Source organism: Grampus griseus (genome assembly GCF_964374135.1).
Source record: "Grampus griseus genome assembly, chromosome: 20".
Classification (NCBI taxonomy): domain Eukaryota; kingdom Metazoa; phylum Chordata; class Mammalia; order Artiodactyla; family Delphinidae; genus Grampus; species Grampus griseus.
In genome coordinates, this window is record NC_139014.1 from 53,375,402 (window position 1) to 53,403,294 (window position 27,893).

At 46.6% G+C, this 27,893-nt stretch overlaps 1 protein-coding gene across 4 annotated transcripts; it reads left to right on the forward strand.

The window, feature by feature from the left end:
- The first annotated feature begins 1,226 nt into the window (after positions 1 to 1,226).
- BLTP2 (bridge-like lipid transfer protein family member 2) lies at positions 1,227 to 27,508 on the forward strand. Of its 4 annotated transcripts, XM_082678402.1 has the most exons (39): positions 1,227 to 1,357; positions 2,218 to 2,341; positions 2,861 to 2,910; positions 3,208 to 3,355; positions 3,539 to 3,657; positions 3,890 to 3,950; positions 4,134 to 4,323; positions 4,917 to 5,040; positions 5,201 to 5,325; positions 5,565 to 5,632; positions 5,739 to 5,884; positions 6,847 to 6,965; positions 7,077 to 7,240; positions 7,400 to 7,658; positions 8,166 to 8,371; positions 10,300 to 11,392; positions 11,826 to 12,017; positions 12,159 to 12,361; positions 12,508 to 12,626; positions 12,748 to 12,968; positions 13,285 to 13,475; positions 13,609 to 13,708; positions 13,840 to 14,042; positions 14,926 to 15,220; positions 17,877 to 18,034; positions 18,310 to 18,516; positions 21,686 to 21,785; positions 22,019 to 22,201; positions 22,695 to 22,816; positions 23,293 to 23,448; positions 23,531 to 23,652; positions 24,228 to 24,408; positions 24,980 to 25,066; positions 25,265 to 25,375; positions 25,510 to 25,645; positions 25,750 to 25,880; positions 26,066 to 26,167; positions 26,749 to 26,883; positions 27,317 to 27,508. In XM_082678402.1, the coding sequence occupies exons 1-39, from the start codon at positions 1,290 to 1,292 to the stop codon at positions 27,497 to 27,499; spliced, it is 6,702 nt and encodes a 2,233-aa protein (XP_082534528.1). In that variant the 5' UTR covers positions 1,227 to 1,289; the 3' UTR covers positions 27,500 to 27,508. The 4 variants fall into 4 exon arrangements, 3 of the variants coding, with proteins under 3 accessions (XP_082534528.1, XP_082534530.1, XP_082534529.1); XM_082678403.1 differs by lacking the exons at positions 1,227 to 1,357; positions 2,218 to 2,341 and having other exon boundaries at positions 2,860 to 2,910; positions 3,293 to 3,355; XR_014298285.1 differs by lacking the exons at positions 26,066 to 26,167; positions 26,749 to 26,883; positions 27,317 to 27,508 and having other exon boundaries at positions 25,494 to 25,645.
- Positions 27,509 to 27,893: the final 385 nt, after the last annotated feature.

The following is a 27,893-nucleotide window of genomic DNA, read 5'->3' on the forward strand; positions in this document are numbered from 1 at the left end:
CAGAGTTTTTACTCAGTTGTTGGGCCTTCTCTGAAGGTTCACAGACAGAACATACCTTGAAGCTGCAGATTACAAGGTGGATGGCGGAACTATAGCGCCCGAGAGATAAGTACGAACTTGAAAAAAACAGTGGTGGAGCCCTTGGGAAGATTTCGTGAAATGACCAATAAGAGGCTTAGATGAGGAAGGAAACCAGCTGGAGGGGTAAAAGCAACTCTGGGTAACCTAGGCGAAAGCTGAAATGGTGCTTTATCTGAAGAAGTGAAAAAAGTCTCCAAGAGAAATCCTGAAGGATGTTTATGGAGATTAGGATGTCAGAGCAAAGGGATATGAAGTACTTATTTTGAAATAAGTATGTCAAAGAATCTGAAGCTAAAGAATTCTTTTAGCTTATACTGTATTAACATCACTGTACTAGGGTTGGAAGGAATCTTTGTCCAATGACTTCACAGAGAAGGAAATAGGCAAAATAAAGTTGGCCCTGAATTCTCTATTTCATATAATTATGTTTGCTTCCTAGATAAATTGTTGCTGAAGAGCAAGAACAATATTCTTTACTTCTGTAATACCCCCTGGCCCAGTGCCTGGATTGTGCTATTCACAGTAGAAACTGAAAACTGCAATGAGGGGTCCAGAATGGTGCAACTCATTCCTTTGTGGATGGAATGAGGTGGGATTTTTGAGGCCTTTTAATTACCGCTTGGTTTCCTCCTTAATGATGTTCAGACAAGACTCGAATAAGACATGATTACTTCGTGTGACCCAAGGGTATAACTTCCGCAGTAGCCTCAGCATGAGCCCTAGGTGGCCAAGCAGACTCTATACTCCGGGAAACTGCTTTGAAAGTGGAACTCTCCGTGGCCCAAACGACCCAGCCAAGTCCACTGCCAGCCAGGCAGCGGGCTCAGGCCCAGGTCACTGACAAACCCCAGGTTCCCTTTTCCGGGTCCCGAAGGGTGCGCCCGGGGGCGGGGCCTGTGTGTCAGTCCGCTTGAGGGCCGCTCCCCATCGCTCCCCATCGCTCTCCTTCCGGAGCCACGCCTTCACTTCGCGCACGCAGCCGGTCGGCCCCACTGGATCGCGGGCGCCGGGCGGGGCGCGGCAGGGAGACAGCTGGCTGGCTGGCGGGCTGTGGGGGGGGCGGGGCGCACGCGCGCCAACGCTTCCTCGCCCAGCGCCATCCCTGCGCGTGCTGCCGGTCGGCCCGCGGCGGCCCAGCTCGGAGCCGGCGGGGCGGGAGGGGCGCCCCGGCAGGGCGGGGGCCGGAGCCAGGCTGGGCCGGGGCCGGAATGCCCCTGTTCTTCTCTGCGCTGTTGGCCTTGCTGTTGGTTACGCTTAGCGCCCTCTTCTTAGGCCGGTGAGGGGATCCCGGCTACGGCGTGTGTGGGGGGGATGGCGGGAAGGGAAGGAAAAGAGACTGAGGGGTGGGCGCGCGCTGGAAAGAGGCGCGCGGGAGGGGGAGGGGTCTTGGGGGAGGTGGGCGGGCAGCGGAGGGGGAGGGGCCGAGGAGGGGGCGCGCAACGCGGGGAGGGGTCGAGCCGGGGCGTACGACCGGAGCTGGCGCGGAGGAACCGAGAGTGGGGGGAGACTGAGCAAGCGGGCGAGGCCTGAGAAGATGCTGAGATTGGGGAGCGGATAGGGGTGTGAATGAGGGGGGCCCCGGCTGGCTGGTTTTTCTTTCCCCATCCACATGCCCCTGAACGTCCCCTTCCCCGAGCGCGAAGGGCACCTGCAGCCTCGCCCTGGGGAGCCGGAACAGGTTTGGCTGCCCAGGGAGAGCGGCATTTGAGCCGGGCTGGTGTGAGCCCGCACTGCCTTCCCGCAGACACCTGTCTGGAGGGCGGAGAAGGAGACCTTTTGCGGGTTATGTGATGGCACATCTGGCACGGATGCCTGTACTTCGACTCCTGTTGGGGCCTCTTCTCTCTACCTCTGGGGTTCCTGAGGATTTGAGGGGTTGCCTTCTTTTGTCTCCAACTTAAAAGGTGGAGTTTAGTTCGGCTCGTTTCATCTGGGTGGAGGGGACACTCTGGGGCTACGGTCCTGATCAGCGTGGCTGAATGTATGTGACAGAGTGGTGTTTTGGGAGACAGGAGGGTTGCCAAGAAGATCCACCTCCAGTTCATGTCCCTTTGCATGGCCTTCTAGGACCCGCAGGGGGTGAGGGAGGCAATAATTGGGAGAGGGTCCTATGAACTCACAAGGATTTTTCTGCAGGTGGCTTGTGGTCCGGTTGGCCACCAAGTGGTGTCAGCGGAAGCTGCAGGCAGAACTAAAGATTGGCTCCTTTTTTTGGATTCAAAATGTCAGTCTTAAGTTTCAGCAGCACCAGCAAACAGTGGTGAGTCCTAGGAAACTTCCTGGGAATGTATTTGGGTTGATCCAACTGAATTTCAACTTTTAATTTCCTTTTTTAAAATATTCTGGTGGCTTTCCTAGTTAACCCCGGCCTTGCCATCCCTTTGCCAAGATGATTTTAGAGCTAGTTTAGGAACACTGGAATTGATGCAAGTTCTTTTATAAATGCTTATAAGGCACAGGGTGTCCAGGGCATGTAAGAAAGATACAGAAGTAAAGCACAGAACAAAGATAACAGAAAGTAGAAGAGCTTACTGTTCTAATGTAAGAGGGGAAACAGGACAACATATCCATAAAAGAGAAATACTAAACAAGTTCAATCAGTGTCATTAGAGGAACAGGATATAGTGTCGAGGAGAGAAGCTGGTGGAAATGGGATAGAGAATATTTAGTGGAAGGGCTATAGCACGTCCTCCTCTCCTTAGACCCCTTCCTATCTTGTCACGCTGCTCTTGGCTTGCCTAGCCGCTAGTGTACAAAGCTTCTTCCCACACTGTTTTAGGAAATTGATAGCCTGTGGATTTCCAGCAAACTCCTTAGCCATGATCTGCCGTGAGTACCCTATCACCTCACTCTCCTCCTGGGGAATATTTTGGGATTGTGGTTTGCAAAATGAGATTCTGTTACAGAGGCCTCACAGCCCAAGGAGGGAAGTGGGTTCTTGCTGATGTCTCTGGATTAGCCTTGAAGCTATTGTTTTGTGGGACAGATATTGATAACTACTATGAGACTATCTTCCATGATTTGAGCTACATTTTTAGGGAGGATGGGAAGGTGAATGTGAGGGAGGGGAAGAGACTGCTATGGAAGGGATGGACATGATGGCAGTGAGATTTCTCTTCTGGGCAGACACTATGTGGCCTTGTGCTTCGGCGAAGTACGTATCAGAACAGACCTACAGAAGGTTTCTGGCCTGTTTGCCCCATTCTCCCAGAGTACTGGGGTGCACCAAAAGGAGCTGTCCTTCAGCCCATCCTTATTGAAGATCTTCTGCCAGGTGAGACTACTTTCCCACTTTGCTGGACTGAAGTAGGAATGGCTGGCTGTGGAGTCATGGGTGGATTTTTTTTTGCTGTATTTGAGGCATAATACTAAGAGCTGCCTCTTATTCTTTTTCCACTGGAAAGGAAGGACGTTGCCTTGATGTTAATTATCGTTCATTTTTGCATCTTTTTTTCAGCTGTTCTCCATTCATGTAGATTCTATAAACATCATGGTTCTCAAGGTGGCTACTTCTGAATCCTTGTGGCATATTCAGATCAGAGATAGCAGTTTTCTTTTGGATTGTGATGGGAAGAGGTAAGCACTGGGTAGAAGGTTTGCTAGTCCCTTTCTTGCCTTATAGTTGTTTTAGGGTGGGTGGATGTCAGGGCTTTCTTATCAAGGTGTCAAGTTCTCATTCTGTGTAATTTGAGGAGAGAGTAAGATTAGGCACTTAATGCTTGCCTTGTGCCTTCCAGCCCACAAAGCCTGATTGAAGGTAAATGGTGAGGAAAGGGGCCAAGTGCTGTTAATCTTTTTCCTTTCCCAGGCTGAAATGTGAGGTGAGCCTAAGTCAGATCAACAGCAAAGTTCTAAAGAGTGGCCAGTTGGTGAGTATGCCATGGTCATTCAGATGCCTTGTTTTCTTCTGGGCATGAGGTATGAAGGAGCTTAGGGCTTACATTCCAGATTCTGTGTGCTATGGGGTTCCCTCAAGGATGTGTTCCAGATCACAGCATTTTGATCCCAAGCTCCCTACGCGTTCACACCTTAGAGGAGTATCTTCCCTATAGGAGAACACCTGTCTAGCGGAGCTCTCACTTACCCTAAAGCTGTGTCTAGAGGTGGGCATCAGAAGCCGGCAGCTGAAGGCGATCACTGTGGATGTGTGGACACTCCATGCTGAACTGCATGAGGGCCTCTTCCATAGTCAGCTGCTGCGCCAGGGCCCAGGCCTGGCATCCAAGCCTGTTCCCTGTTCAGGTAAAGCCCCAGTCAGTGAGCTTCTTAGCTTCCCTGTTCTCGGGTTAGTTTGGAAGTAGAAAAGAAATAGTGGTCTCACCGCTTGTTCAGGTGTGATTTGTTAGTGCCTTGGCCTTTGACCCTGGCCTTTGAGGATAGCTAGAGGAAATAGGGCATTTGCTTGTGGTGCGTGAAAGAACTAACATTTAGTGGGTAATTATCATGAATTAGACCTGTACTTTGTGTTTTGTGTATGTTCCTGTACTAACTCCTTAACATTTCACAAATGAGGAAACTGAAGCGTAGGAAGATTAGATAGGTTACTTGACTGAGATCACCTAGCTAGTCAGTAGTGAAAATGGGGTTTAAATTATTTGGCCCGAAAGTCCATATTCTTTTCATTGTAACAACCTGCTTTCCATACTGTTTTTTAGACTCTGGGGAAGGAAGTACAGCAAGTCCCTGGATCTCTGGGATCTTTGTGTTATGACCTAAGATTGGGTGTTTGCTTAGCCTACTTTATATGGGAGGATTTGGCCAAAGAGGGCACAGCGTGTTGGGAGACTTGAGTGTTAAGGATTGATGACTCTTGTCTTATTCATTCATGTTTTCAGAGGTGATAGAGAACTTGGCTGAGCCAACTCTGCCTGGCCTGTACCTCCTTCAGCAGCTGCCAGACCAAATCAAGGTGAAGATGGAGATCACAAGTGTGGTGCTGTCCATGAATAGTCAAAAGAGGTGAGATCTCTCCTGACAGAAGTGTGGAGAGAGATAGTCGGAGCTATGTGCTGGGGTCTCCATAACCAGCCTAGTAGCTGCACTGAGCTTGTCTGAGGGGATAAAGGGAGTAGGAATAGCATCCCACATATTTCTAAGCCAGAGTCTGTCTCTGGTCCAGGCACCTCAATTGGACACTGAAGCTGCTGCATTTCCTGTACCACCGTGATGAGGATCAGCTGCCCCTTCGAAGCTTCACAGCAAACTCTGATATGGCACAGATGAGCACTGAACTCCTTCTGAAAGGTCCATGGGTGGGGATACTGGTACTGAGAGAGAATGGGAGGACCAGACACACTCTTCCCCAATGCCCCACTTGGTCTTCTTAATTTAATATCACTGTAACCGAGGAAGGGGAGGTGGCAACATACTGAAAGAAAATAGTGTTGGTGACCTGTTCATCTCCTTGCCTGCCTCTTACTCTCTCCTAGTCTTACCTCTTGCCCTTCCAGTGTTTCCTTCTGATCTGCCCTTTGCCCTTACAGATGGGTTGTTGCTGTCCCAGAGCCGCCAGCGCATTGTCTGCCTCAACTCCCTCAAAGCTAGTGTGCAGGTGTGTTGACCAAGAATCATTCCTTTTCTTCTTTCTCTGTGCATCATCGCATCATGAGCTAATGAAATTAAACCTAAGCCCACAGTTCTGGTGTTCTTATTTCCAGGTGACCACCATTGACCTCGCAGCCTCCCTGGTTCTGAACACTTGTATTATTCATTACCGGCATCTGGAATTCTCTCACTGGCTGCACATGCTAGCCCTGGAGACCCAAGAGTCTAGTTCATCTGTTATTAAGCAAACGAAAAAAAGGTCAGTGTAATCTTTTTCAGCCACCATTTTATCAGGTGGATTCCTGGATTTTTTGGTCTAAAGTGGCATTTTGTGTTAAATATGTATTTGATTGTTTGATCTTTTTATTTTTTATTTTTGGCTGCGTTGGGTCTTTGCTGCGCTTGAGCTTTCTCTAGTTGCGGCGAGTGGCGGCTACTCTTCGTTGCGGTGTGCGGGCTTCTCATTGCGGTGGCTTCTCTTGTTGCGGAGCACGGGCTCTAGGCGCACGGGCTTCAGTAGTTGTGGTGCGTGGGCTTATTTGCTCTGTGGCATGTAGGATCTTCGTGGACCAGGGCTCGAACCCGTGTCCCCTGCATTGGCAGGCGGATTCTTAACCACTGTGCCACCAGGGAAGTCCCTGATTGTTTGAGCTTTTTAAATCTCAGTTTCAGTAGCTCAGACTCGGTAGCAAACCTATTTTATATATCTTCCCTGTTAGACTAGACTCTGGTGGTAGAATGACATCCTCTTTGCTTTTATGTCCTCAATGCCCAGCACAGTTCCTTGTTATACGAATTGAACATTTGTTGAACTGAACTTAAATGATAACAGTATCTCGTCTGCCTTAGATTATAAGGTGACAGATCATGTCAGCAGTGCCATGACTCTGTGTAGTACTTGCATTGTGTTGGCATAGAGAACTTAAGGTCAGTTCGGAAGCGATGCTTTTGATTGTAGTAAGTTAAATCATAAGATATACTGATTTCATCACATTCGATCTACGAAAATGGCAGTTTCATCTGGTTCAACCTAATAAGTCTCTGGATTATCACTGGGAGTGGGAGCGAACTGATGAATTCAGTCTGTTTTTTTCTAGTTGCCTCCCATCCTGAGAATCACAACAAAACTCACCCTGTCTTTTGAGAGATTCAGGAGTCTGTTACATAGTAGGAAGTTGCAATTCTTTCCTTATCAAACAGTGATGTCTTATCCCTATGCAGAACCTTCCCTCAAATCCTGGCTCCTATCATCTTTAGCACCTCCATCTCCAATGTCAACGTTTCCATTCAGCTTGGAGATACACCACCCTTTGCCTTGGGATTCAATTCCATCTCTCTGGGTAAGGCTGTGCAATGGAAGAGGAACAAGAATCTGTTCATTAGTGGAGCTCGGCCCAATTGATGGCCACTGTGGCTCCAAAGAACTCCTCTCTCCCACCTTCTTTTTTCAGATTACCAACACCTGAGACCACAAAGTATCCATCAGCGGGGTGTCCTGACTGTGGACCACCTCTGCTGGCGGGTGGGCAGTGACTCCCACATTCAGCGGGCACCCCACCCACCCAATATGCATGTTTGGGGTGAGGCGCTTGTCCTGGACTCCTTCACACTACAGGTAGGTGGGGACTTTGGTGAATAGTAGCCGGTGAAGTTTCCTCATCCTACCATGCTTTAGAGCACTGAGCATCTTTTTTTGGCAGCAGACGATGCATCAGTGCGTTACAGAACTGTGTGTTGGCATGCTTCTGATGGAGTCCTTCTGCTTCTTTTCTAGGGTAGCTATAACCAGCCTCTGGGCCTGTCCAGCACTCAGTCAGACACCCTGTTTCTTGATTGTACCATCCGAGGACTGCAGGTAGAAGTATCAGATACCTGTGCTCAGTGTCTTTCTCGGATATTGTCCTTGATGGGCCCACAATCTGGGAAGTCAGCTGTCTCTAGGGAATCTTCATTTGGGGAATCTGTGTCGTTACTGTGGAAGGTGGACTTGAAGGTGGAGGACATGAACTTGTTCACCCTTTCTGCCCTGGTCGGTAAGTGGGACAGGAAATCTGTACTGAAGTGGGTGGCTTGTAACCTAAGCAGATTATGCTGCTCCTTCTCACTTAATAAGACCAATTATATGAAAATTTTCTAAATTAGAGGCATGAAATGTTGGAAGGTCTTGCATAACTATTGGGCTTCTTGATGTTTCTTAAGGGTTTACAAATAGCAAGGTGCATGAGAAAAAGACAGCTTTGATATCTGATCAAGAGAATGAGATGCAGTTAGTTTTTTATTTCTTTGTGTATCTAGTTCTAGAGAGTAACTGATATACCTCTGGGGAATTGGTAGGAGTTTGGGAACTTCTTTGGCCCTGCCAGATCTAGTTAGGTTAAAATGGGAGAGGAAAAACTTCCCTAAAACATGAGAAATGAGGTTAGGAAGGTGTGGGGAGTAAGGATAGCTAGAGTGAAAGGAATAAGGAAGGAGGGAGAGTGAGGACTAAAGTTGCCATTTGAGAGCTGAGAACCAAGCCTGACATGGTTTCTGGATGTTAGGTGCTTCAGAGATCCGACTGGACACACTGACCGTCCTGGGAAGTGCTGAAACCTCCACCTTGGGTGTTCAAGGACTTGTGCTTGCGCTGGTAAAGTCGGTCACAGAGAAGATGCAACCCTGTTGTAAGGCTCCTGACATCCCCACTCCAGTGCTCAGCCTCTCCATGCTCTCCATCACCTATCACAGCAGCATCCGCTCTCTAGAGGTAATGCTTCTGTGGGGAGGTGGAGTCAGGTTGGTTTTTTCCTAGGCTTAGAGCATTTTCCAGTCTTGAGTCATGTTGTGAAACTCACCTATGAGAAATATAACACCTCGTGTTGGGTGTTGGGTGTTCGTAGCTGCGCGTGGGCTTTCTCTAGTTGTGGTGAGCAGAGGCTACTCTTCGTTTCAGTGCGTGGGCTTCTTATTGCAGTGGTTTCTCTCGTTGTGGAGCACGGGCTCTAGGCGCGTGGACTTCAGTAGTTGTGGCATGCGGCCTCAGTAGTTGTGGCTCACAGGCTCTAGAGCACAGGCTTAGTAGTTGTAGCACACAGGCTTAGTTGCTCCGCTGCACGTGGGATCTTCCCAGACCAGGGATTGAACTCATGCCCCCTGCATTGGCAGGTGGATTCTCAACCACTGCGCCACCAGGGAAGCCCTTGTTCTGTACATTTTTAACTGTTAATGTGGAGTTTAAAATATATATAAAACTAGAGAGAATATACGAACTTCCATGCATCCATATCCAGCCTCAATAATTACCAACTTACGACGAGCTTCATTTAGCTAAACTCTGAGCAGTCATCCCTGCCTTCTTCTCTGGGATTATTTTGAAGCAGAAACCAGACATATAATTTCAACTGTAAAGATTTCAGTGCATATATCTGAAAAATATAGGGCTTTTAAAGGTCACGATCTGGTATCATTTTACTGAAGCACTCAGCTCATCAAAAGACTGGAAGAGATCTGAAGATGGGGGCACTGGAAAGTTTTGAGAGGCTTCCCAATATCTTTCTCCTCAGAGTATCAGACAGATGTAAGGCCCTCTTGAGGGGAGAGTGGGATATGTTCCTGTTCATCAGACTTCAGCTTCCTTTGGAAACTGAAGAGTTTCCTTTTCAGAGATTGGAACTCAAAGGAATTTTTTTGTCTGGGGATTTAAATTTTCTCTGCTTAACTATTGAGAATTGACTTTGTTTTTCAAGCTGACAAGGTCTTTACTCCCTTGTTTGAGGCATACTTTCCCATAGGTCAATTGCTGTATTAACTTGTGTGACCAGTACTCTTTATACATTTTAAGAATTAAGTCAAGGTGCAATCAATGCATGAAACATTTTCCAGTTGATTGTTGCAATGGTTATTTTACAGAGTGTGGTTGTTATAGAAAGATAACTCATGAGCAGAAACATAAAGCCAAATAACTTATTGAGTACATGTATATATACTGGATGTACTGTGGTAGATACCAGAATTAAAATATGTGGCCTCGGGACTTCTCTGGAAGTCCAGTGGTTAAGACTTCACCTTCCAATGCAGGAGGTGTGGGTTTGATCCCTGCTAAGATCCCACATGCCTTACAGCCAAAAAACCAAAACATAAAACAGAAGCAGTATTGTAATAAATTCAATAAAGACTTTAAAAATGGTCCACATCCAAAAAAAAATGTTAAAAAAAAATAATAAAATACATGGCCTCTACTCTCAGACAATTTAGAATCCAGTTGAGGAGGACTTAAAAAGTGTAAGTGGGGCTTCCCTGGTGGCGCAGTGGTTGAGAGTCCGCCTGCCGATGCAGGGGACATGGGTTCGTGCCTCGGTCCAGGAAGATCCCACATACCGCAGAGCGGCTAGGCCCGTGAGCCATGGCTGCTGAGCCTGCGCGTCCAGAGCCTGTGCTCCGCAACGGGAGAGGCCACAACAGTGAGAGGCCCGCGTACCGCAAAAAAAAAAAAAAAAAAAAAAAAGTGTAAGTGCTTGTAAGTATAAGTTAAGAACTGTTAGCTCAGTTTATTAGTGCAAAGAGGAGCAAAACAAGGGGGTAATTAATGTGATGACTCAGGAGAGACTTCTGAGTGGAGATGGTTCTTGAGCCAGGTGTGTCTCTTGTGTTCTGGGACATTGTAATTGATAGATCCTTTTCTCTTGCTCTCTAAAGGTTCAGTGTGGTGCAGGGCTGACCTTACTCTGGAGCCCTCCAGATCACATGTACCTGTACCAGCATATCCTGGCCACCCTGCAGTGCCGAGACCTACTAAGAGCTACTCTGTTTCCTGAGACTGTTCCACTTGTTGCACTAGAGACTCCAGAGACTGCCTGTGAGCCAGAAGGCTGTCCCCCTGAGCCCTCTCCCCCAAAGCGGCTGCTAAACCTGACTCTAGAGGTGAGCACAGCTAAGCTGACAGCTTTTGTAGCTGAGGACAGGTTCATTACCCTGGCTGCAGAGAGTGTGTCTCTGAGCCGGCACGGGGGTTCACTGCAGGCTTACTGCCCAGAGCTGGCTGCTGGGTTCGATGGCAATAGCATCTTCAACTTCAAGGAGGTGGAGGTGCAGCTGCTGCCTGAGCTGGAGGAGATGATCCTCCACCGGAACCCCTTCCCTGTGCTGCAGACCCTCCGGAACCGTGTTTGGCTCCTCTCCGTGGGTTCAGTCTCAGTGGAGTTTCCTTATCAGTATGATTTTTCTCGAACTCTGGATGAGGCTGTGGGAGTTCAGAAATGGCTGAAGGGACTGCATGGAGGAACTCGTTCTCAGGCTTCTCCAAGCTCTGCCCACCTCCCACCTGATCTACTCTTGAAGGTTCAGCACTTCTCATGGGTTTTCCTGGATGATATTTTTGAGGTGAAACTTCGTGATAACTATGAACTGATGAAGGATGAAAGTAAGGAGAGTGCCAAAAGGCTGCAGTTGCTGGATGCCAAAGTGGCTGCTCTTCGGAAGCAGCATGGGGAGTTATTGCCTGCCCGCAAAATTGAGGAACTCTATGCCTCTTTGGAACATAAAAACATCGAAATCTACATCCAGCGCTCCCGTCGTCTCTATGGCAACACACCCATGCGCCGGGCACTGCTCACTTGGAGCCTGGCAGGGCTAGAGCTGGTGGCTCTGGCAGATGCCTCCTTCCACGGGCCTGAGCGTGTGGTAGAGCAGGTTCGAGAGCTTGATCCAGGCAGCCCTTTTCCTGCGGAGGGGGTAGATCTTGTCATCCAGTGGTGTCGTATGCTCAAGTGCAGTGTCAAGACATTTCTGGGTAAGTAGTACTTCCCTATTTGCAGGGCCTAGTGTTTGCCCTTGTCCAGGGAGGTCTTTGAGTGATTACAGAGGAGCTCAGTTATATTGGGAAATGTGGCTGTTTTGAGGTGGGTGGAGTGGGATGGGTGGACTCCTCTTCCCTTTCTTTGTTCCTGAATTTCACCCTGAAACCGCTTGGCTAAACACAAAGGTACTAACACAGTCATCTTCAGGGTTAGTGCGGCTCTTGGGTCTCAGTGTTATTCCCCTCACTGTCTGCTCAGGGTCTCCGTGCACTTTTTCAGTCTTGCTGCCGACTGCCAACTCTTATTCTCTCAGTTGATCTTGTAAAATATCAATAGATGGGTAAAAATAGTAGCGGGGGGGAAAGTGCCCGAGAGTGCTAAGACAGTTTCCTGAGTAGCTGGTGTGTATCCTCCCTATAATAACAGTTCGGATAAGAGACTATCCCCGGTACTTGTTTGAGATCCGTGACTGGCGGCTGATGGGTCGACTTGTGGGCACCGAGCAGAGCGGTCAGCCTTGCTCGCGTCGGCGTCAAATCCTGCACTTGGGGCTTCCATGGGGTAACGTGGCAGTGGAGAGGAACATGCCCCCACTCAAATTCTATCACGACTTTCACTGTGAGTAGAGGAGGGCAAATGATTTGACTGAGATGTTGGTGATGGCTGGGGTGGGAGATGAGCTGAAGCCTTTCTGGAGTGAAGGGAGAAGAGAGGGATGAAGTTGTATAGCAGGCTGTGCCCTTTGCTCCTCTACCCCAGCGGAAATCTTCCAGTACACAGTGGTATGGGGCCCGTGTTGGGATCCAGCCTGGACACTGATTGGCCAGTCTGTGGACCTCTTGACCAAGCCCTCAGCTGACCCCAGCCCACCCTTGCCCTGGTGGGACAAGAGCCGTCTTCTGTTCCATGGGGACTGGCACATGGACATTGAACAGGCAAACCTGCACCAGCTGGCTACTGAGGTGAGGGGTCCAGAGGAACTGTTTTCTTATTAGGATGGTATGGTTGGGGCTTGTACAGCACATGGGGGAAGAGAGAAAGGTACTGATTTGGGAGGTGAAGGTGATATGTTTATTCATATCTGACCAAGTTTTTGGGGTGGTTATAGGATCCATACAACACAACTGAAAATATGCACTGGGAGTGGAACCAGCTGTCTTTTCATTGGAAACCTGGTCAGTTTGTGTTCAAGGGTGACTTGGATGTCAACGTGAGAACAGCCTCTAAGTGAGTGGGGTGATAGATGGGGCCTCAACAGGGTGTGGGACTCAGGGTGGGGGGAGAGGGGAAGAGCCGAGGGGCTGCAAGTGACCAGGGCACTAAGGGCCAGGGCTCTGTTGTGAGCCAGGTATGATGACTGCTGCTTCCTTCACCTGCCTGACCTCTGCATGACACTGGACCTGCAGTGGCTATGTCATGGGAACCCCCATGATCACCATGGTGTCACTCTACGGGCCCCAGAGTTCCTGCCTGAGGTGCCCTTGGGCCAGCTTCATGACTCCTACCGGGCCTTTCGCTCTGAGAACCTCAATCTCTCCATCAAGATGGATCTGACTCGGCACAGTGGAAGTGAGGCTTGGATCTGGGGCAGCGGGGAGGAAGGGCTTGGGAGGATGAACTTTAGACACCAAGGACTTCAGCTGACCCTCTGGAGAGGGGATAGGAAAAGAGCAAAGGAGGGTTTGGGTCAAGATGTTTTTTTGGAAGAGGATTGGTGAAAGTAGGGAGCTTGGGTCTTTGAAAGGAGAGGGTGTTGGGGATATTGAGTGTGAGGCTTGAGTGCTGTTTGGGTTTTTAAATCTCTAAAACCTGAAGCTAGGGAAGGATTTAGCTTCATCTCTGTGTTTTAACCACAGCTAGGAAATGTCTGTCGTTTCCTTTGCAGCAATATCCCAGCCCCGAATTCTGCTGTATAGTAGCACCCTGCGCTGGATGCAGAACTTCTGGGCAACTTGGACTAGTGTCACAAGGCCTATTTGTAGGGGAAAGCTCTTCAATAACCTGAAACCCAGCAAGAAGAAACTTGGCCAGCACTACAAGCAGCTTTCCTATACTGCACTCTTTCCCCAGCTGCAGGTCAGCTTTGACGGTGCTGCTGACATCTGCAGTTCTGTTCCCCTTCTCTAGTTTTCTTGTTTTCTCTTACTGGGTCTCTGAATCGTCTCTCTGATGCCATCCTTCATTCAGTGTTATGCTGTCTTGTTGCCAGGTGCATTATTGGGCCTCATTCGCCCAGCAACGTGGCATCCAAATTGAGTGCAGTCAGGGCCACGTCTTCACTCGGGGAACTCAGCGGCTTATGCCTCAAGGTAAGATCAAAGGCTCCCACCACTTGTCCTTGCCTATTCCTTGTCCTCTTTCTCAGTTCCCTTCCCTCCTCTTTCTGTCCCACACTGTTCTGTACTGGTTTGCATGGGCTCTTTATGCCTCTTTTTCTCAGCGGGCACGGTGATGCGGCGCCTCATCTCTGACTGGAGTGTGACCCAGATGGTTAGTGACTTAAGTCAGGTGACTGTTTACCTGATGGCCTCGCCCACTGAAGAGAATGCTGACCACTGCCTTGATCCCTTGGTAACAAAGACCCACCTACTGAGCCTGTCCTCCCTTACCTACCAACGGCACAGCAATCGCACAGCTGAGGAGGTACCGCCTGACACATTCTCTTTACTGCCTTTTCTGTATCAGTAGGTGTCTTAGTCGGCTCACGCTTCCATAACAAAATACCATAAACTGAGTGGCTTAAACAACAGAAATTTCTCACACTTCTGGAGGCTGGGCAGTCCAAAATCAGGTGCCAGCATGGTCCTGGTGAGGACCAGGTTCCTCCAGTGAGGGCTCTCTTTCTGGCTTGCAGATGGCTGCCTTCTCACTGTGACCTCACCTGGCAGGAAAAGCAGGAAGCTTTCTTATGTCTTTTCTTATGATGACACTAATCCTGTCATGAGGGCCCCACCCTCATGACCTCATCTAAACCTAATTACTCCTAAAGGCCCTATCTCCAAATACCGTCACATTGGGGATTATGGCCTCAACATACGAATTTGGTGTGGGTACACAATTCAGTCCATAGCAGTAGGTTTCAGGCTAAGTCCCTGGTGATGTTCCTAAACTACACTCTAATTATATATGTTGTTACTTTATGATGCACTCACTAGTATCACCATCCCTCTTTTTGAAAATTCCTTTCTTTCCCTCTCCTTGTAAAGATAGTCTCTTGCTCTTCAGGAAATAGAGTGAAACTTTTTGCTTCTAGTGCCTTATTTGGTGGTCCCCCCACCCCCACACACACAATTAAGGAAGGATTTTAGTTGAAATTCTCTGAGTCATTTAAAATACAGTGGATATAGTCAGAGTGTAATCTAGTGCACACACTAAGACCACTTAGGTTTTCTTTCTCTAGGGTTGTCTTGTATCCCTCAGAACAGGTCTGTTACTCAACAAGCATGTTTTTTATCTCTGCATTTGTGGTCTAGGAGGAATGTTGGGAATTTCCATGCTACTCTGAGGTTCTTTTCCTGTTTCTTAGGAGCTCTCTACTCGAGTTGGGGATCCTGCTTTTCACACACATCAGCTGCACTTGGTAGATTTACGGGCTTCTTGGACAACCACCAATCGGGACATTGCCTTTGGTTTATATGATGGCTACAAAAAGGCAGCTGTACTCAAACGTAATCTCTCTACTGAGGCTCTGAAGGGGTTAAAGATTGATCCCCAGATGCCAGCCAAAAAGCCAAAGCAGAGTGTTCCGACCAGCGCCCCAGCCCCACCTCCTGTCAACACTCCCAGCTTTAGTGGACAGCCTGATAAGGCGTCTTCAGGAGGTAAGCTGGGGGAGACGAGACTCCATAGGGTTAGGTTTAGAATATGTATGTGGGCTCGGACAGGAGTTTGAGAAGGACTAAATTATGACTGGTTCGATCTGTGTGTAAAGATGAAACTTGTTTTTCCATATTAGGCCACCTAAGTCTTATATAGCAGTGATGGGGGGCATTAAAGGGTCTGGTCCATGGGACTTCCCTGGCGCTCCAGTGGTTAAGACTCCACGCTTCCACTGCAGGGGACACGGGTTCAGTCCCTGGTTGGGGAACTAAGATCCCACATGCTGCGCTGTGTGGCCAAAAAAAAAAAAAAATTGTCTGGTCCTTTGGCCAGGAGAAGAGGATCAGGAAGGAGTGATGACTTACAATGACTAGGGAAAAGAAACAAAGGATTAGAGAATTGTTTTGTGTTTTGATGAATTAATTTGTTCAGTCAATAAGTGTTTATGGCGTACTTAATAGGCACAGAGCACTGTGCTGGGTTTAGTGAGAGATACAGAATATATGATATTTTACTTGACTCAACAAGTTTATCGTCTCTGGATGAGCTAAGATTAGTTCATTCATTCACTGACTCAATCACTCCAATTCATTCATAGATTCACTTTTTAGCTTTACTGAGGGTTTATAATGTACCAGACATGACCGTAGACATTAGGGATGTAAAGATGAGGGGGAAGCTCTGAAACTAAGAGTCATGAGGGACTTCCGTGGTGCTCCAGTGGTTAAGACTCTGTGTTTCCACTGCAGGAGGCACGGGTTCGATCCCTGATCAGGGAACTACGATCCTGCATGCTGTGCAGCACAGTTGGGGGTGTGTGTGGGGAGAGTCATGAAGACGCTTTATAAGAATGTTCAAGAAGAAAGTATTTAAATCAGCATAGGGAAGTCTAGAAAGGCTTCACAGAGAAGATAATATAATTGAGATGGGTCTTAAAAGATGAGTAAGAGTTTGATAGACAAAGAAAAGAGGGCGTTTTAGGGAGAGGGAACAACAAGTACAGAGGAATGCAAGTTCATGGTGAATTTAAGAACAAGGTGAAAAATGATAAATGCCGCTAGAGAGAAATTAAAGAATATGTGAGCTGTTCTTGACTGTAGTGAAGGAGGGACTATAATCAGAGAAGGGTTTATTGAGGAAGTAGCATTTGAGCTGGACTTTGAAGGCTTAGTATGGTTTGAACATGTGGAAATGAGGAGCAAGGGCATTAAAAGCAAAGGGAACATCCTGAAAAGGAGTGGAGTTGGTCAAGCTCAATGTGTTCAGAGCAGAGTGAACAGTCTGTTTGGGTTGGCATAGAGTAGAGCTACAGGTGAAGATGCTGGAAGGGAAAACTGCAGGTAGACCATCAAAAATACAAGGCTAAGGAGTTTTTGTTCTTTATTCAGTAAACAGTGGTGAACTACTGAAGGTTTTTGAATAGAGGTGTGTCATTAGAATCTTACTTTTAGGAAGATAAATCTGGCAATGGAAAGACGACTGGAAAGAAACTGGAGGTGGGGGAGACAAATTAGGAAGCTATTATGGTGTCTCAGCAAGAGGAAAGGAGAGCCTGAATTAGGTAGAGGCAGTGGGAATAGAGATGAGGGGATGAATAGAAATGTTATTATGTGTATAAGAGATTTGGCAGCTGGTGGGAAGAGGGAGTTAAAATAGGGATAAAGTGATAATGATTGAGGTTTTGAGCCTGGTGACTGGCCTGATGGTAACTAGGAGAGCCAGAGGCTAATAAACAGGTTTGGGGAGGTATAGGTTTGTTAAGTTCGTATTTGGACATGCTAAGTTTGTGGTGTAAGTAGTACCTCTAGGTAATGTCTAAAAAACAGGTGGAAATGAGGATCTAAAAGCTTAGGGCTAGAGGTAGAGACTTAGGAGTTTCAGCATAGAACTAAGAGTTAATGCCAAGGAGATAATAGTTGCTTACTGTGTGGCAGGTACCCTGCGAAATACTTTATGTATTATTATTCCATTTAATTCTCTCAACAACCATATTAGATAGTTAGTGTTATTTTACACACGAGGAAACTGAGACAGAGGTTAAAGCAAGCAAAGTTACAATCAAGTAACTGGCAGAGATAGGATCTTGAACATAGGCAGACTAGTCTAATTCTGTGCTCTTAACCACAACACTGTTGGACAAACTCTAGAAAAAAGAAAAGGGAACAGGCCAAGGACAGACCTTAGGGGATATACTTATCTCTAAAACCTGGGAGAAGGTAGAGGATCTAAAGTCATAATCAGAGAAAGCAGTAGAGCTAGAACAGTGACACTGATGGCAAGGGAGTGGTTTATGTGGAAAGGAGTGGTCAACAAACAAATAGCATTTAAAACAATATGAAATGAAAAGGAGAAGGAACAAAATGGAAGGAAAAAAGATCCTAGAGTAATTCAGAGGTGGATATGCCTAAGAGAAAGGATTGCTACCACTTAGATAGCATTTCTAAGTCTCTCTTGGGAATCTGTTACTTTTATTAAAATTGAAGGACAGTGAAATGACAACCCTTACCCAGGGGTCAAGGGGTGGAGTGGGCTGGGCTGGAGTTGCAGGTTGGGGAGAATACATTCTAGAGAAATTGAAGGAAGATCAGTTTGGCCCTGGATGTGTTCTCTATCCCTTTGACTCTGTGGCTTTTCCCCCACTTCATATTTCTCTGCCAGGTGCCTACATGTTGCAGAAGCTGATTGAAGAGACAGATAGGTTTGTAGTGTTCACAGAAGAGGAGTCAGGTGTGAGTGACCAGTTGTGTGGCATTGCTGCCTGCCAGACGGATGACATATATAACCGAAACTGCCTTATTGAACTGGTCAACTGCCAGGTACCTTCTCTTTACTAGAGCACCTAAAGATAGGGCTAGATCATAGTCATATGTGTTTACCTTCTCCCACCTCTAAATAAGAATAGGTGGGTAGAGCTCCAAAAAATTGTTCTAACAGGTATCATGGATAATCACTTCCATTACTAAAAACCAGTAGCGTGCACTCAGTAAGCCAGAATTAGACCCAGCTGCAGTCATTGGTACAGGCCCTTTCACTAACCTTCCATATTCTTTGTGGCCCTGGTGCTGTGACTCTGCTTCTGTCTCTGGCGTAGATGGTTCTTCGTGGAGCGGAGACAGAAGGCTGTGTCATTGTGTCAGCTGCCAAAGCCCAGCTGCTGCAGTGCCAACACCATCCAGCCTGGTATGGTGACACATTGAAGCAAAAGACATCCTGGACTTGCCTACTGGATGGCATGCAGTACTTTGCCACCACTGAAAGCAGCCCCACTGAGCAGGATGGCCGACAGCTCTGGTTAGAGGTTAGTCAGCAGGGCTGGGAAGGCCCGTTGTATCTCCAGTTTTCCATAGTTGGCCCCTTTCGCCAAAATAGCTTGCAAGATCCTTGACAGTACCTGTTGCTACCAGGTTGGCAGAATAATGAGGCTGATGATAACACTTGAATGGAGAAACTGTTGGCAGTCTCTGGCCTGTGATCTGTGAACACATAGTGCTTTTTCTGTTTTTTAAATCTCATACTATTCTATTTCATTGCAAGGGAGATTCTCAGTTCCCTACATGAGAATAAAATGGGTTAGAACTTTTTTATTTTTGAGATTGCTGACCCCTATTAATAAGATCACACTAATCAGCAGGCAGCCGAAAAAACAGGCAGTAAGTCAGAATTTTAGATAAGCTCTCTATCTGCCCTTTCTCTCATCTCTCTGATGAAGATGATTGGTCATTTCAGCAAATCGGTAAGGTTGAGTAGAAAGACTGCTTGTCTAGGAGGCAGGTTATTATGTGAGTTCTGATTTCACCTTTGCTGTTTTAGTAGCCATGAGCCCTTGGGAAGTCACCTTTATTTGTAAAATTGAGTTAATACTTCACTCTCAGAAAACTGTTGAAAGGATCAAATGAGAACGTACTTTGAAAAATACAAAGCTTCATTCAGATGGAAAGTAGTCTTATTTGTTTTTTTTAATTTATTTATTATTTATTTTTGGCTGTGTTGGGTCTTTGTTGCTGCGCGCGGGCTTTCTTTAGTTGCGGCGAGTGTGGGCTTCTCATTGTGGTGGCTTCTCTTGTTGCGGAGCACGGGCTCTAGGCGCGCGGGCTTAGTAGTTGTGGTTTGCGGGCTCTAGAGCACAGGCTCAGTAGTTGTGGTGCACGGGCTTAGTTGCTCTGCGGCATGTGGGATCTTCCCAGACCAGGGCTCGAACCCGAGTCCCCTACATTGGCAGGCGGATTCTTAACCTCTGCGCCACCAGGGAAGTCCCAGTTTTATTCTTTTAAGTCAGTATGTTTGAGGAAGCCTTAGTGTATGTCAAGATAATGTTTTTGTTAGAAGGTGAGATTGTGAGCAGTTGGCAGGGACTAAGCTATAAATTTTCTTTTCAGCATCTTGGTAAAACTAAATTTGTACTATAATTTCTGTGATATAATTGCATCAGATTTATTGGGAGATCTAATGGTTATGAGATGTACCTAGCCAATATTCTGCATTGTGGTTACTTATTTAACAGGTGTTAAGTGTCCGCATTGTGCTGGGCATGGTACATTCAGATGAGTTACTGGATCCAGCTACATCCGATTAGGACCAATGTGAATACTTCATTTTTCATCCTACTCAATGGGGATAAAGCTAATCCCTCTTCCCTCCTCCCTGGCTGGTACTTCTTACTCCAATGACCTTAAGGCTCAACCCCAAGTATAAGTTATATGAGTTATATAAGTAATAAGCATTTAATCAGATGTCAAGCCAAGTAAGGGTCAGGTTGTTGGTAATATGAAAGGTCCTGCTGGTATATTACAGTTGTAGTTCAGGCAAGCAGTACCCTTTACCAGTAGTCTCAGGAGATAGGCACAGAAGGTGGTAACTACTCACGCAAAGATAGGCAGGATGAACTATAGAAGATCTGACATTTTCTGGGCCTCTGCTTCTTTTAGGCATGCGTTCTTTTGCAAGTGAACTCGTTTTTTCTCAGGCTGTGATATTAGCATTAGAGTGGAATGTCCTTGGCTTAGGTGGGAAAGACTTTGATCTTGCCTTTCCTATATGAATTTTTTTGTGACTTGACAGATTGTTTATGTTCTTCTCATATCACTCATTCTATTCACTTTGACTTCAACGTGGCAGAGAGTGTCAAAAGAATTCAGTTCCGTTCCCCCATGGCAACAGTGTCACAATGGTCTGAAGACAGAAAACAGCAAGAACACAAACACACGAATACCAAAATGGGTGGGAAGTCATTGGTTTCGATGAATTTTTTTTGCCCATGACATGATTTGATTTTTTTCCATTTTTGAAAATTGTGATAACATATACATAGTATAAAATTTATAAACATTTAAAAAAAAAAGAAAAGAAAAAAGGGACTTTCCTGGCGGTCCAGTGGTTAAGACTCCGTGCTTCCACTGCAGGGGGCAAGGGTTCCATCCCTGGTTGGGGAACGAAGATCCTGCATCCCACGCAGCGTGGCCAAAACGAAAGAAATAAACTTAACATAAAACTTATCATCCTAACCATTTTAAGTGTACAGTTTAGTGGTATTAAGTACATTCGTAATATACAACCATCACCACCATTCATCTCTGAAACTATTTTTATCTTGAAAAACAAACTATACCCATTAAGCAGTAACTCCCCACTTCCCCTTTCCCCCAGGTCCTGGCAGTCACCATTCTATTTTCTCTCTCTGTGATTTTGACTACTCTTAAATACCTCTCTTTTATATATATATATATAAATTTTAGGTGTCTCATATAAGTGGAATCATATATATTTGTCCTTTTGTGACTGGCTTATTCACTTAGTATAATGCCTTCAAGGTTCACCCATGTTGTAGCATGTGTTAGAATTTCCTTCCTTTTTAAACCTGAATTCCATTGTATGTATAATACCACATTTTGCTTCTCCGTTCATCCACTGATGGACACTTGGGATACTTCCATATTTTTAGCTATTGTGAATAATGCTGTTATGAATATGGGAGTACAAATTTCTCTTTGAGACCTTCCTTTCAATTCTTTTGGGTATATAACCGGAAGTGGAATTGCTGGATTATACAGCAATTCTGTTTTTAATTTTTTGAGGAAATTCCACAGTGGCTGTATCATTTTACTTATCAACAGTGCACAGAGTTCCAATTTCTGCACATCCTTGCCTTATTTTCTAATTTTTTTTGGTAGCCATCCTAATGGGTGTGAGGTGGGACATGATTTGGTTTTAACCTAGCTTGTATTTTTCTGGCCTGAGGCCTGGCAAAACGTGCATGTAACTCAGTTGGGTTTGGAGAATTGGGTGGTTTGGGTCAGGAGAGAGGGACATATGTCCTTTACCCTGGGAGATTCTTCAAGCTATTCCAGGCAGTGAAAATCTAGATAGTGTTAAACTTGTATAGTGGATATAATGGAGATATATAATGGAGCTTGTGCAGGACAAGCTACTGGTCCCCCAGGAGTTAAAGATGCCTGTATCCCTGTCTTCAGGTAAAGAATATTGAGGAGCACCGGCAGCGTAGTCTGGACTCTGTGCAGGAGCTGATGGAGAGCGGGCAGGCAGTGGGAGGCATGGTTACCACTACCACAGGTCAGTTCTCACCTCTTCCCCCATTACGTGGTTAGGAGCAGACATGCATCCTTAAGGGGCCTCATTTCCTTACCTGTTTGTAAGATTAATGTATGTGGAATAGGACCACTTTGTGTTAGGCTATGTGGAAAGCAAGTGTCTGGAGTTCCCTAGACATCACGCATAGCTGGGAGGCTCTCACAATACCTCTTCTGAGAATGTCTTTCTCTTACCTCTTTCCTACCTCTTCGCAGATTGGAACCAGCCAGCTGAGGCGCAACAAGCCCAGCAAGTCCAGCGGATCATTTCACGCTGCAGCTGCCGAATGTACTATATTAGTTACAGCCATGACATTGATCCTGAGCTGGCAACTCAGATTAAGCCACCTGAGGTTCATGAGAACCAGGAAAAGGAAGATCTCCTAAAGAAGCAGGAAGGTATTCAGGCTTTGAAAGGCTTTTAGGAGAGGACTAGGGAACTTGTGAAAGCAGTTATTTCCTTAGTGGTTTTGAGGCAGAAGTGTTACTAAGAGTCCCAGTGTGCCTAGGGCATTAACATTTCACTTTGCTTTACATTTTTAAAGTTCTGTTAGGAGAGAATAGAACTGGTATAAATGGGGGACTTCCCTGGCGATCCAGTGGTTAAGATTCCGCACTTGCACTGCAAGGGGTGCGGGTTGGATCCCTGGCTGGGGAACTAAGATCCCACATGCTGCGAGGGTGAGGCACGGCCAAAAAAAAAAAAAAACTTACTGGAATGAATGGATATTGTTTGACTCTGAAATAAGCACATGTTTCTACCCATGAGCATATCTCACCAAGACCTTTTATGGGGTTAAGTAACATAAGTGGTTCTAGATATGGGTTAGGAGATGGGGTAGACATTTAGGGAGAAACTGAGTCTCTTATTTAGCTGCTAACAATTACCTAGGGGCTGTGGATACCTTCACCCTCATCCACCATGAGCTGGAAATCTCCACAAACCCGGCTCAGTATGCCATGATCCTGGATATCGTCAACAACCTGCTGCTCCATGTAGAACCCAAGCGGAAGGTGAGTATGGGCCCTTATAGAATGCCAGTTAGTCTCACAGGAATCACCAGACCTTGTGCTTTATTTGGGGTCCAGTAAGAAAAGCCATGCTTCAGACTGAAAAAGGGCTTTGTGGTTAGTACATCCTCTTTTAGTCAGCAGCAGCAGTTGAAATTTTAGTTATTTAGGAAAGGTCTGAGTGTCCCTAAGACTGTAGAGGTGTTTACTTGTTTTTCTTGGTCAGTTCTTTACTCAGTCACTTACATACCTCTGAAAACAAACTACTTCCCACTTCCCACCTCTACCCCTACCCTGTGGGACTGGCTTATTGTGAAATCCACATTGTCAAATCTTCTGCATTGGCTCACCCCTTACTCTCACTAATGGTGAGAGAGAAAGTTGAGCTTTCCAGAAGAGATCATCATTTCTTGTTCCTTTCTCTGTTTTACTTTACTACAAGACTTGTCTATTGTTCATTTCCTTTTGCATTCCTTTAGGAGCATAGTGAAAAGAAGCAGCGGGTCAGGTTCCAGCTTGAGATCTCTAGCAATCCTGAGGAGCAGCGCAGCAGCATATTACACCTACAGGAGGCTGTGCGGCAGCATGTGGCCCAGATACGGCAGCTGGAGAAGCAGATGTATTCTATCATGAAGGTAGTCTCCCGGGCAATCTGAGGACAGGGAAGTCTCCTAGGACAAGGGAAATCTCTCAGTTTCTCCTTATCTGGCTCCCTAGTCTTTGCAGGATGACAGCAAGAATGAGAACCTGCTTGACCTGAACCAGAAGCTTCAGTTGCAGCTAAACCAGGAGAAGGCCAATCTACAGCTGGAAAGTGAAGAGCTTAACATCCTCATCAGGTGCCACAGCATTCTTTCCAGCCCTTTTCCAGTGCCCCAGCTGGAGTCGATTTCTTTTGCCTGTGTTCTGATAAGTCTTTAGGTCTAGTGTGTATTATCAAAGGCTGATGTAGTAGATTCAGGCACCTTTTCCTGAATGCGTCTTGTTGGACTTGGCCAACAGGTTGAGAACAGGAGAGCCCTTTCTTAGGATCCTTACTAGAGTACCGCCGGGGAAAGGAGAAAAACAGGTAGTTCGGAAAGATCATTTTTGTTGCCTTGATACTGTGCAACTAAACTAAAAATAAAATGTCTTGAAGTTGATCAGTAAGGAACACAATTGCAGATACAATCATAGGGGTTACTAGTAGGAACAGACTACTTTTTCAAGAAGCTGTAGAACTAAAGATGGGATTTGTGCTCCCATGGCCCAGGGTTTGAGGAGCAACAAATCCAGTGAAAAAATTTAGGGAATAGCTGTTCTAGAATAGGTCCATCTCTGGGTTTACCTCCTGCATCATTCTAGGGCATTCCGCCCCACCCCTAACCCAAATGCTGTTGCCCTTATTGGCTTTGACCCTCCTATCTATTTATAGGTGTTTTAAGGATTTCCAATTGCAGCAGGCCAACAAGATGGAGCTGCGAAAGCAGCAAGAAGATGTGAGTGTGGTCCGCCGCACCGAGTTCTACTTTGCTCAGGCACGATGGCGCTTGACAGAGGAAGATGGACAGCTGGGAATTGCTGAACTGGAGCTGCAGCGGTTCCTCTACAGCAAGGTATTGGGTGTATACAGTCACACAAAGACAGCTGTATTGAGAGGCATTGACCTTTCTCAGGAGTCTTAACTCACAAAAAGAGATAAACAAAAAGGGACTGATTATTATATGACTGTTAATGATGGTATTAATGGTTATTAATAATGATAGAAACATGAGCAGAGAGTGCCGCTCATACACATTTGCTTGTAATATTAAATAATATATAGATGAGCTTGATCAAATGCTTCCCTCATTGAATAAGGTTATCCCTAGAAATGTGGCTCAGAGGGAAGTAATCTTCCAAGTCCAGCTTAGAATAGAATCATTAATTCTATATTGGCATTCAGCTTTCCTGCAGTTACCCATGGCGTGGAGGACAGGACATTATTCATTATTCTTCCAACCCCCCAGGGCCATTTGGAAATAAGTCGAGACCAGTTTTGAATGTCACAGTGACTGGAAAGTACTGCAGGCACTTAGTGCCCTGGCCATGAAAACAAATGATATATGTAGCAGTACTCTAGCAAGCTCCTGAGAAAAGCTTATTATAGTGGTTTGGGGGTGGGGGTGGGGGAATCTGTCTTTATAGGTGAATAAATCTGATGACACAGCAGAACATCTTCTGGAGTTGGGCTGGTTCACTATGAACAACCTCCTCCCCAATGCTGTCTATAAGGTAAGTCTTATTTCCCTATTCCTAGCCCATTCCCATGCTTCCTAACACTGGGCATTTGCAGTGACCCTTCCACATAAACCTACTGTGGGAAACAATGGGATCTGAGATGGTGGAAGCTTGCCCAGCTTAGCAAGACCATTGCTTCGTCTCTCCTCTGCAGAGGATTTGTGGGTTGATTTATTACTCTTTATTCTACAGGTAGTCCTGCGGCCCCAGAGCTCCTGTCAGTCTGGACGACAGCTAGCTCTTCGCCTCTTCAGCAAAGTCCGGCCCCCCGTTGGGGGTATTTCTGTTAAGGAGCACTTTGAGGTTAGTAAACAGTCCTTTGGGGACCCAGGAACAAAAGGCAGTTAAAAACTATCTGTGCGTTGTTATGTTAGGGGTAGGTAAACAGAGGGATGATGTCTGAGCTTAATTGCTTCTTCAGCCTTTTTCCTCTTTAGGTAAATGTGGTGCCTCTCACCATCCAGCTGACACACCAGTTCTTTCATAGAATAATGGGCTTTTTCTTTCCTGGACGAAGTGTGGAAGATGACGAGGTTGGTGATGAAGAAGATAAGTCCAAACTGGTGACTACTGGTGAGAACTTTAATGGTGGAGCTCCAGAAGACTGAGGTAGCAGCCCCAGAGACAGCTGAGGCTTCAGCAAGAGGACAACAGCTAGTGTACTTGCTTTTTTATAGGAATACCAGTGGTGAAGCCTCGGCAACTGATTGCAACAGATGACGCAGCACCACTGGGCCCTGGGAAGGGTGTGGCACAGGGCTTGAATCGGAGTTCTGGGGTCAGAAGGTCATTTCGCAAAGCACCTGAGGTATCAGACATGCCCCTGATGATAGAAAAATGGGAGAGTCTTGGGGTACACTGTTTGGCCTGGCTGGGGATTTCTTTCTGTTTCCTTTGAGTCTATTCCAGGGGTGAAAGGAGATGGAGATGTTTGGGGTCCTGAGTTTCCTGTGATGGCTTCAGGGGCACACTCTTCTTTCCTTTCTTTCCTAGCACCCTGTGGATGATATTGACAAGATGAAAGAGCGAGCTGCCATGAACAACTCCTTCATCTACATAAAGATCCCACAGGTTCCACTGTGCGTCAGCTACAAGGTCTGCCCTTCCCCAGCACTTTTTAAATTTCATTTATTTATTTATTTATTTTTGGCTGTGTTGGGTCTTTGTTTTTGTGCGAGGGCTTTCTCTAGTTGTGGCGAGCGGGGGCCACTCTTCATCGTGGTGCGCGGGCCTCTCACTGTCGCGGCCTCTCCTGTTGCGGAGCACAGGCTCCAGACGTGCAGGCTCAGTAGTTGTGGCTCACGGGCCTGGTTGCTCCGCGGCATGTGGGATCTTCCCAGACCAGGGCTCGAACCCGTGTCCCCTGCATTGGCAGGCAGATTCTCAACCACTGTGCCACCAGGGAAGCGCCCCCAGCACTTTTTAGAACAGTATGGGAACGGCACCGCATAAGATCAGAGATTAAAAACAGAGATAGTTCAGCTTGTGAAGCTTGTCTGTGGGTGATAAATCTGTTCCCTCTGCTGCCCTCAGGAATCAGTACCAGACTGAGATAAGGGGAAATAGGTATCTGTAGGTTGCTGCTGCAGGAAGGTACTAGACTTGGACTCACTGGCTTGGACTAAAACTGGCAGCTGATATATTTTTTTCTCTTCTCTTCCCTCCCCCTCCTGCAGGGTGAGAAGAACAGTGTGGACTGGGGCGACCTTAACCTGGTGCTGCCCTGTCTGGAGTACCACAACAACACATGGACATGGCTAGACTTTGCCATGGCTGTCAAGAGGGACAGCCGCAAAGCCCTGGTTGCCCAGGTATCCCGGCAGAATTCATGGCTGTTTGGTTAGCAGGGGCTGGCAAGCAGATCCTCTGCTCAGGAGCATTTCATTGTAAGATGCATGTATTAACAAGCAGCCTTGGGAAAGGGGCAGGTGAATGAAGTGAGTGACTTTTATCCCTGTCCTCTCCATGACTTTGCTCAGATGGTTAAACTGAATGTTTACTGACTGCTGTATATATGTTAACTACTGTTGATTTTTCGGGAAGTGAGGGCTGGCACAACTTCATGTTTAGAGTGGGTTCTAATAGACTGTAAGCTTCTTGAAAGCAGAGATCATTTTATAATTTGAATTGCCCCATTGTGCCTTCATGTAAGTTTGATAAATCTTTACTGACTTGGTCCACTTGATTTATTTTGCCTGTCTCATTAATATTTACCTTCCCTTTTACTCCTCTCTAACCTATCAGGTAATTAAAGAGAAGCTAAGGCTGAAGCCTGCAGCAGGGTCTGAAGTCCGGGGAAAGCTGGAAACTAAATCGGACCTCAACGTGCAGCAGCAGGAAGAGGAGGAGAAAGCCCGGCTCCTCATCGGTTTAAGTGTGGGCAACAAGAATCCTGGGAAGAAGTCCATCTTTGGCAGGCGCAAGTGATCCGGCAATTCAAGAGAGGCTGCAGTACAGGATCTGACTCTGGCTCAGGCCACAGGGACTTGTGGGGTGGGAGGTGCTTCCCTTCATCCATTAGGATTTGTGGGGGTCAGGAGCCCACAGGGTACTGTGGATAGAGGCGCTCCTCTTTAGCAGCTGGCCTGTTCCTTGCAGAACATGGTGGATAATAATTCTGAGTTCTACCTCACACTGATCAGCAGGCCCAGGGCCAGAGAGGCATCAAGAGAGCAAGGCCCAGGGAATGGCCCCACAGCTAGTATCTGGTTCCCTTGGGTTCAACTGAAAGGGTGGGGGGACAGCTCTGATCAAGTGTGATAAATTTTTATAAATAGACATATATAAAAAATATATATATATTTGTAAGTGTAACTGCTCT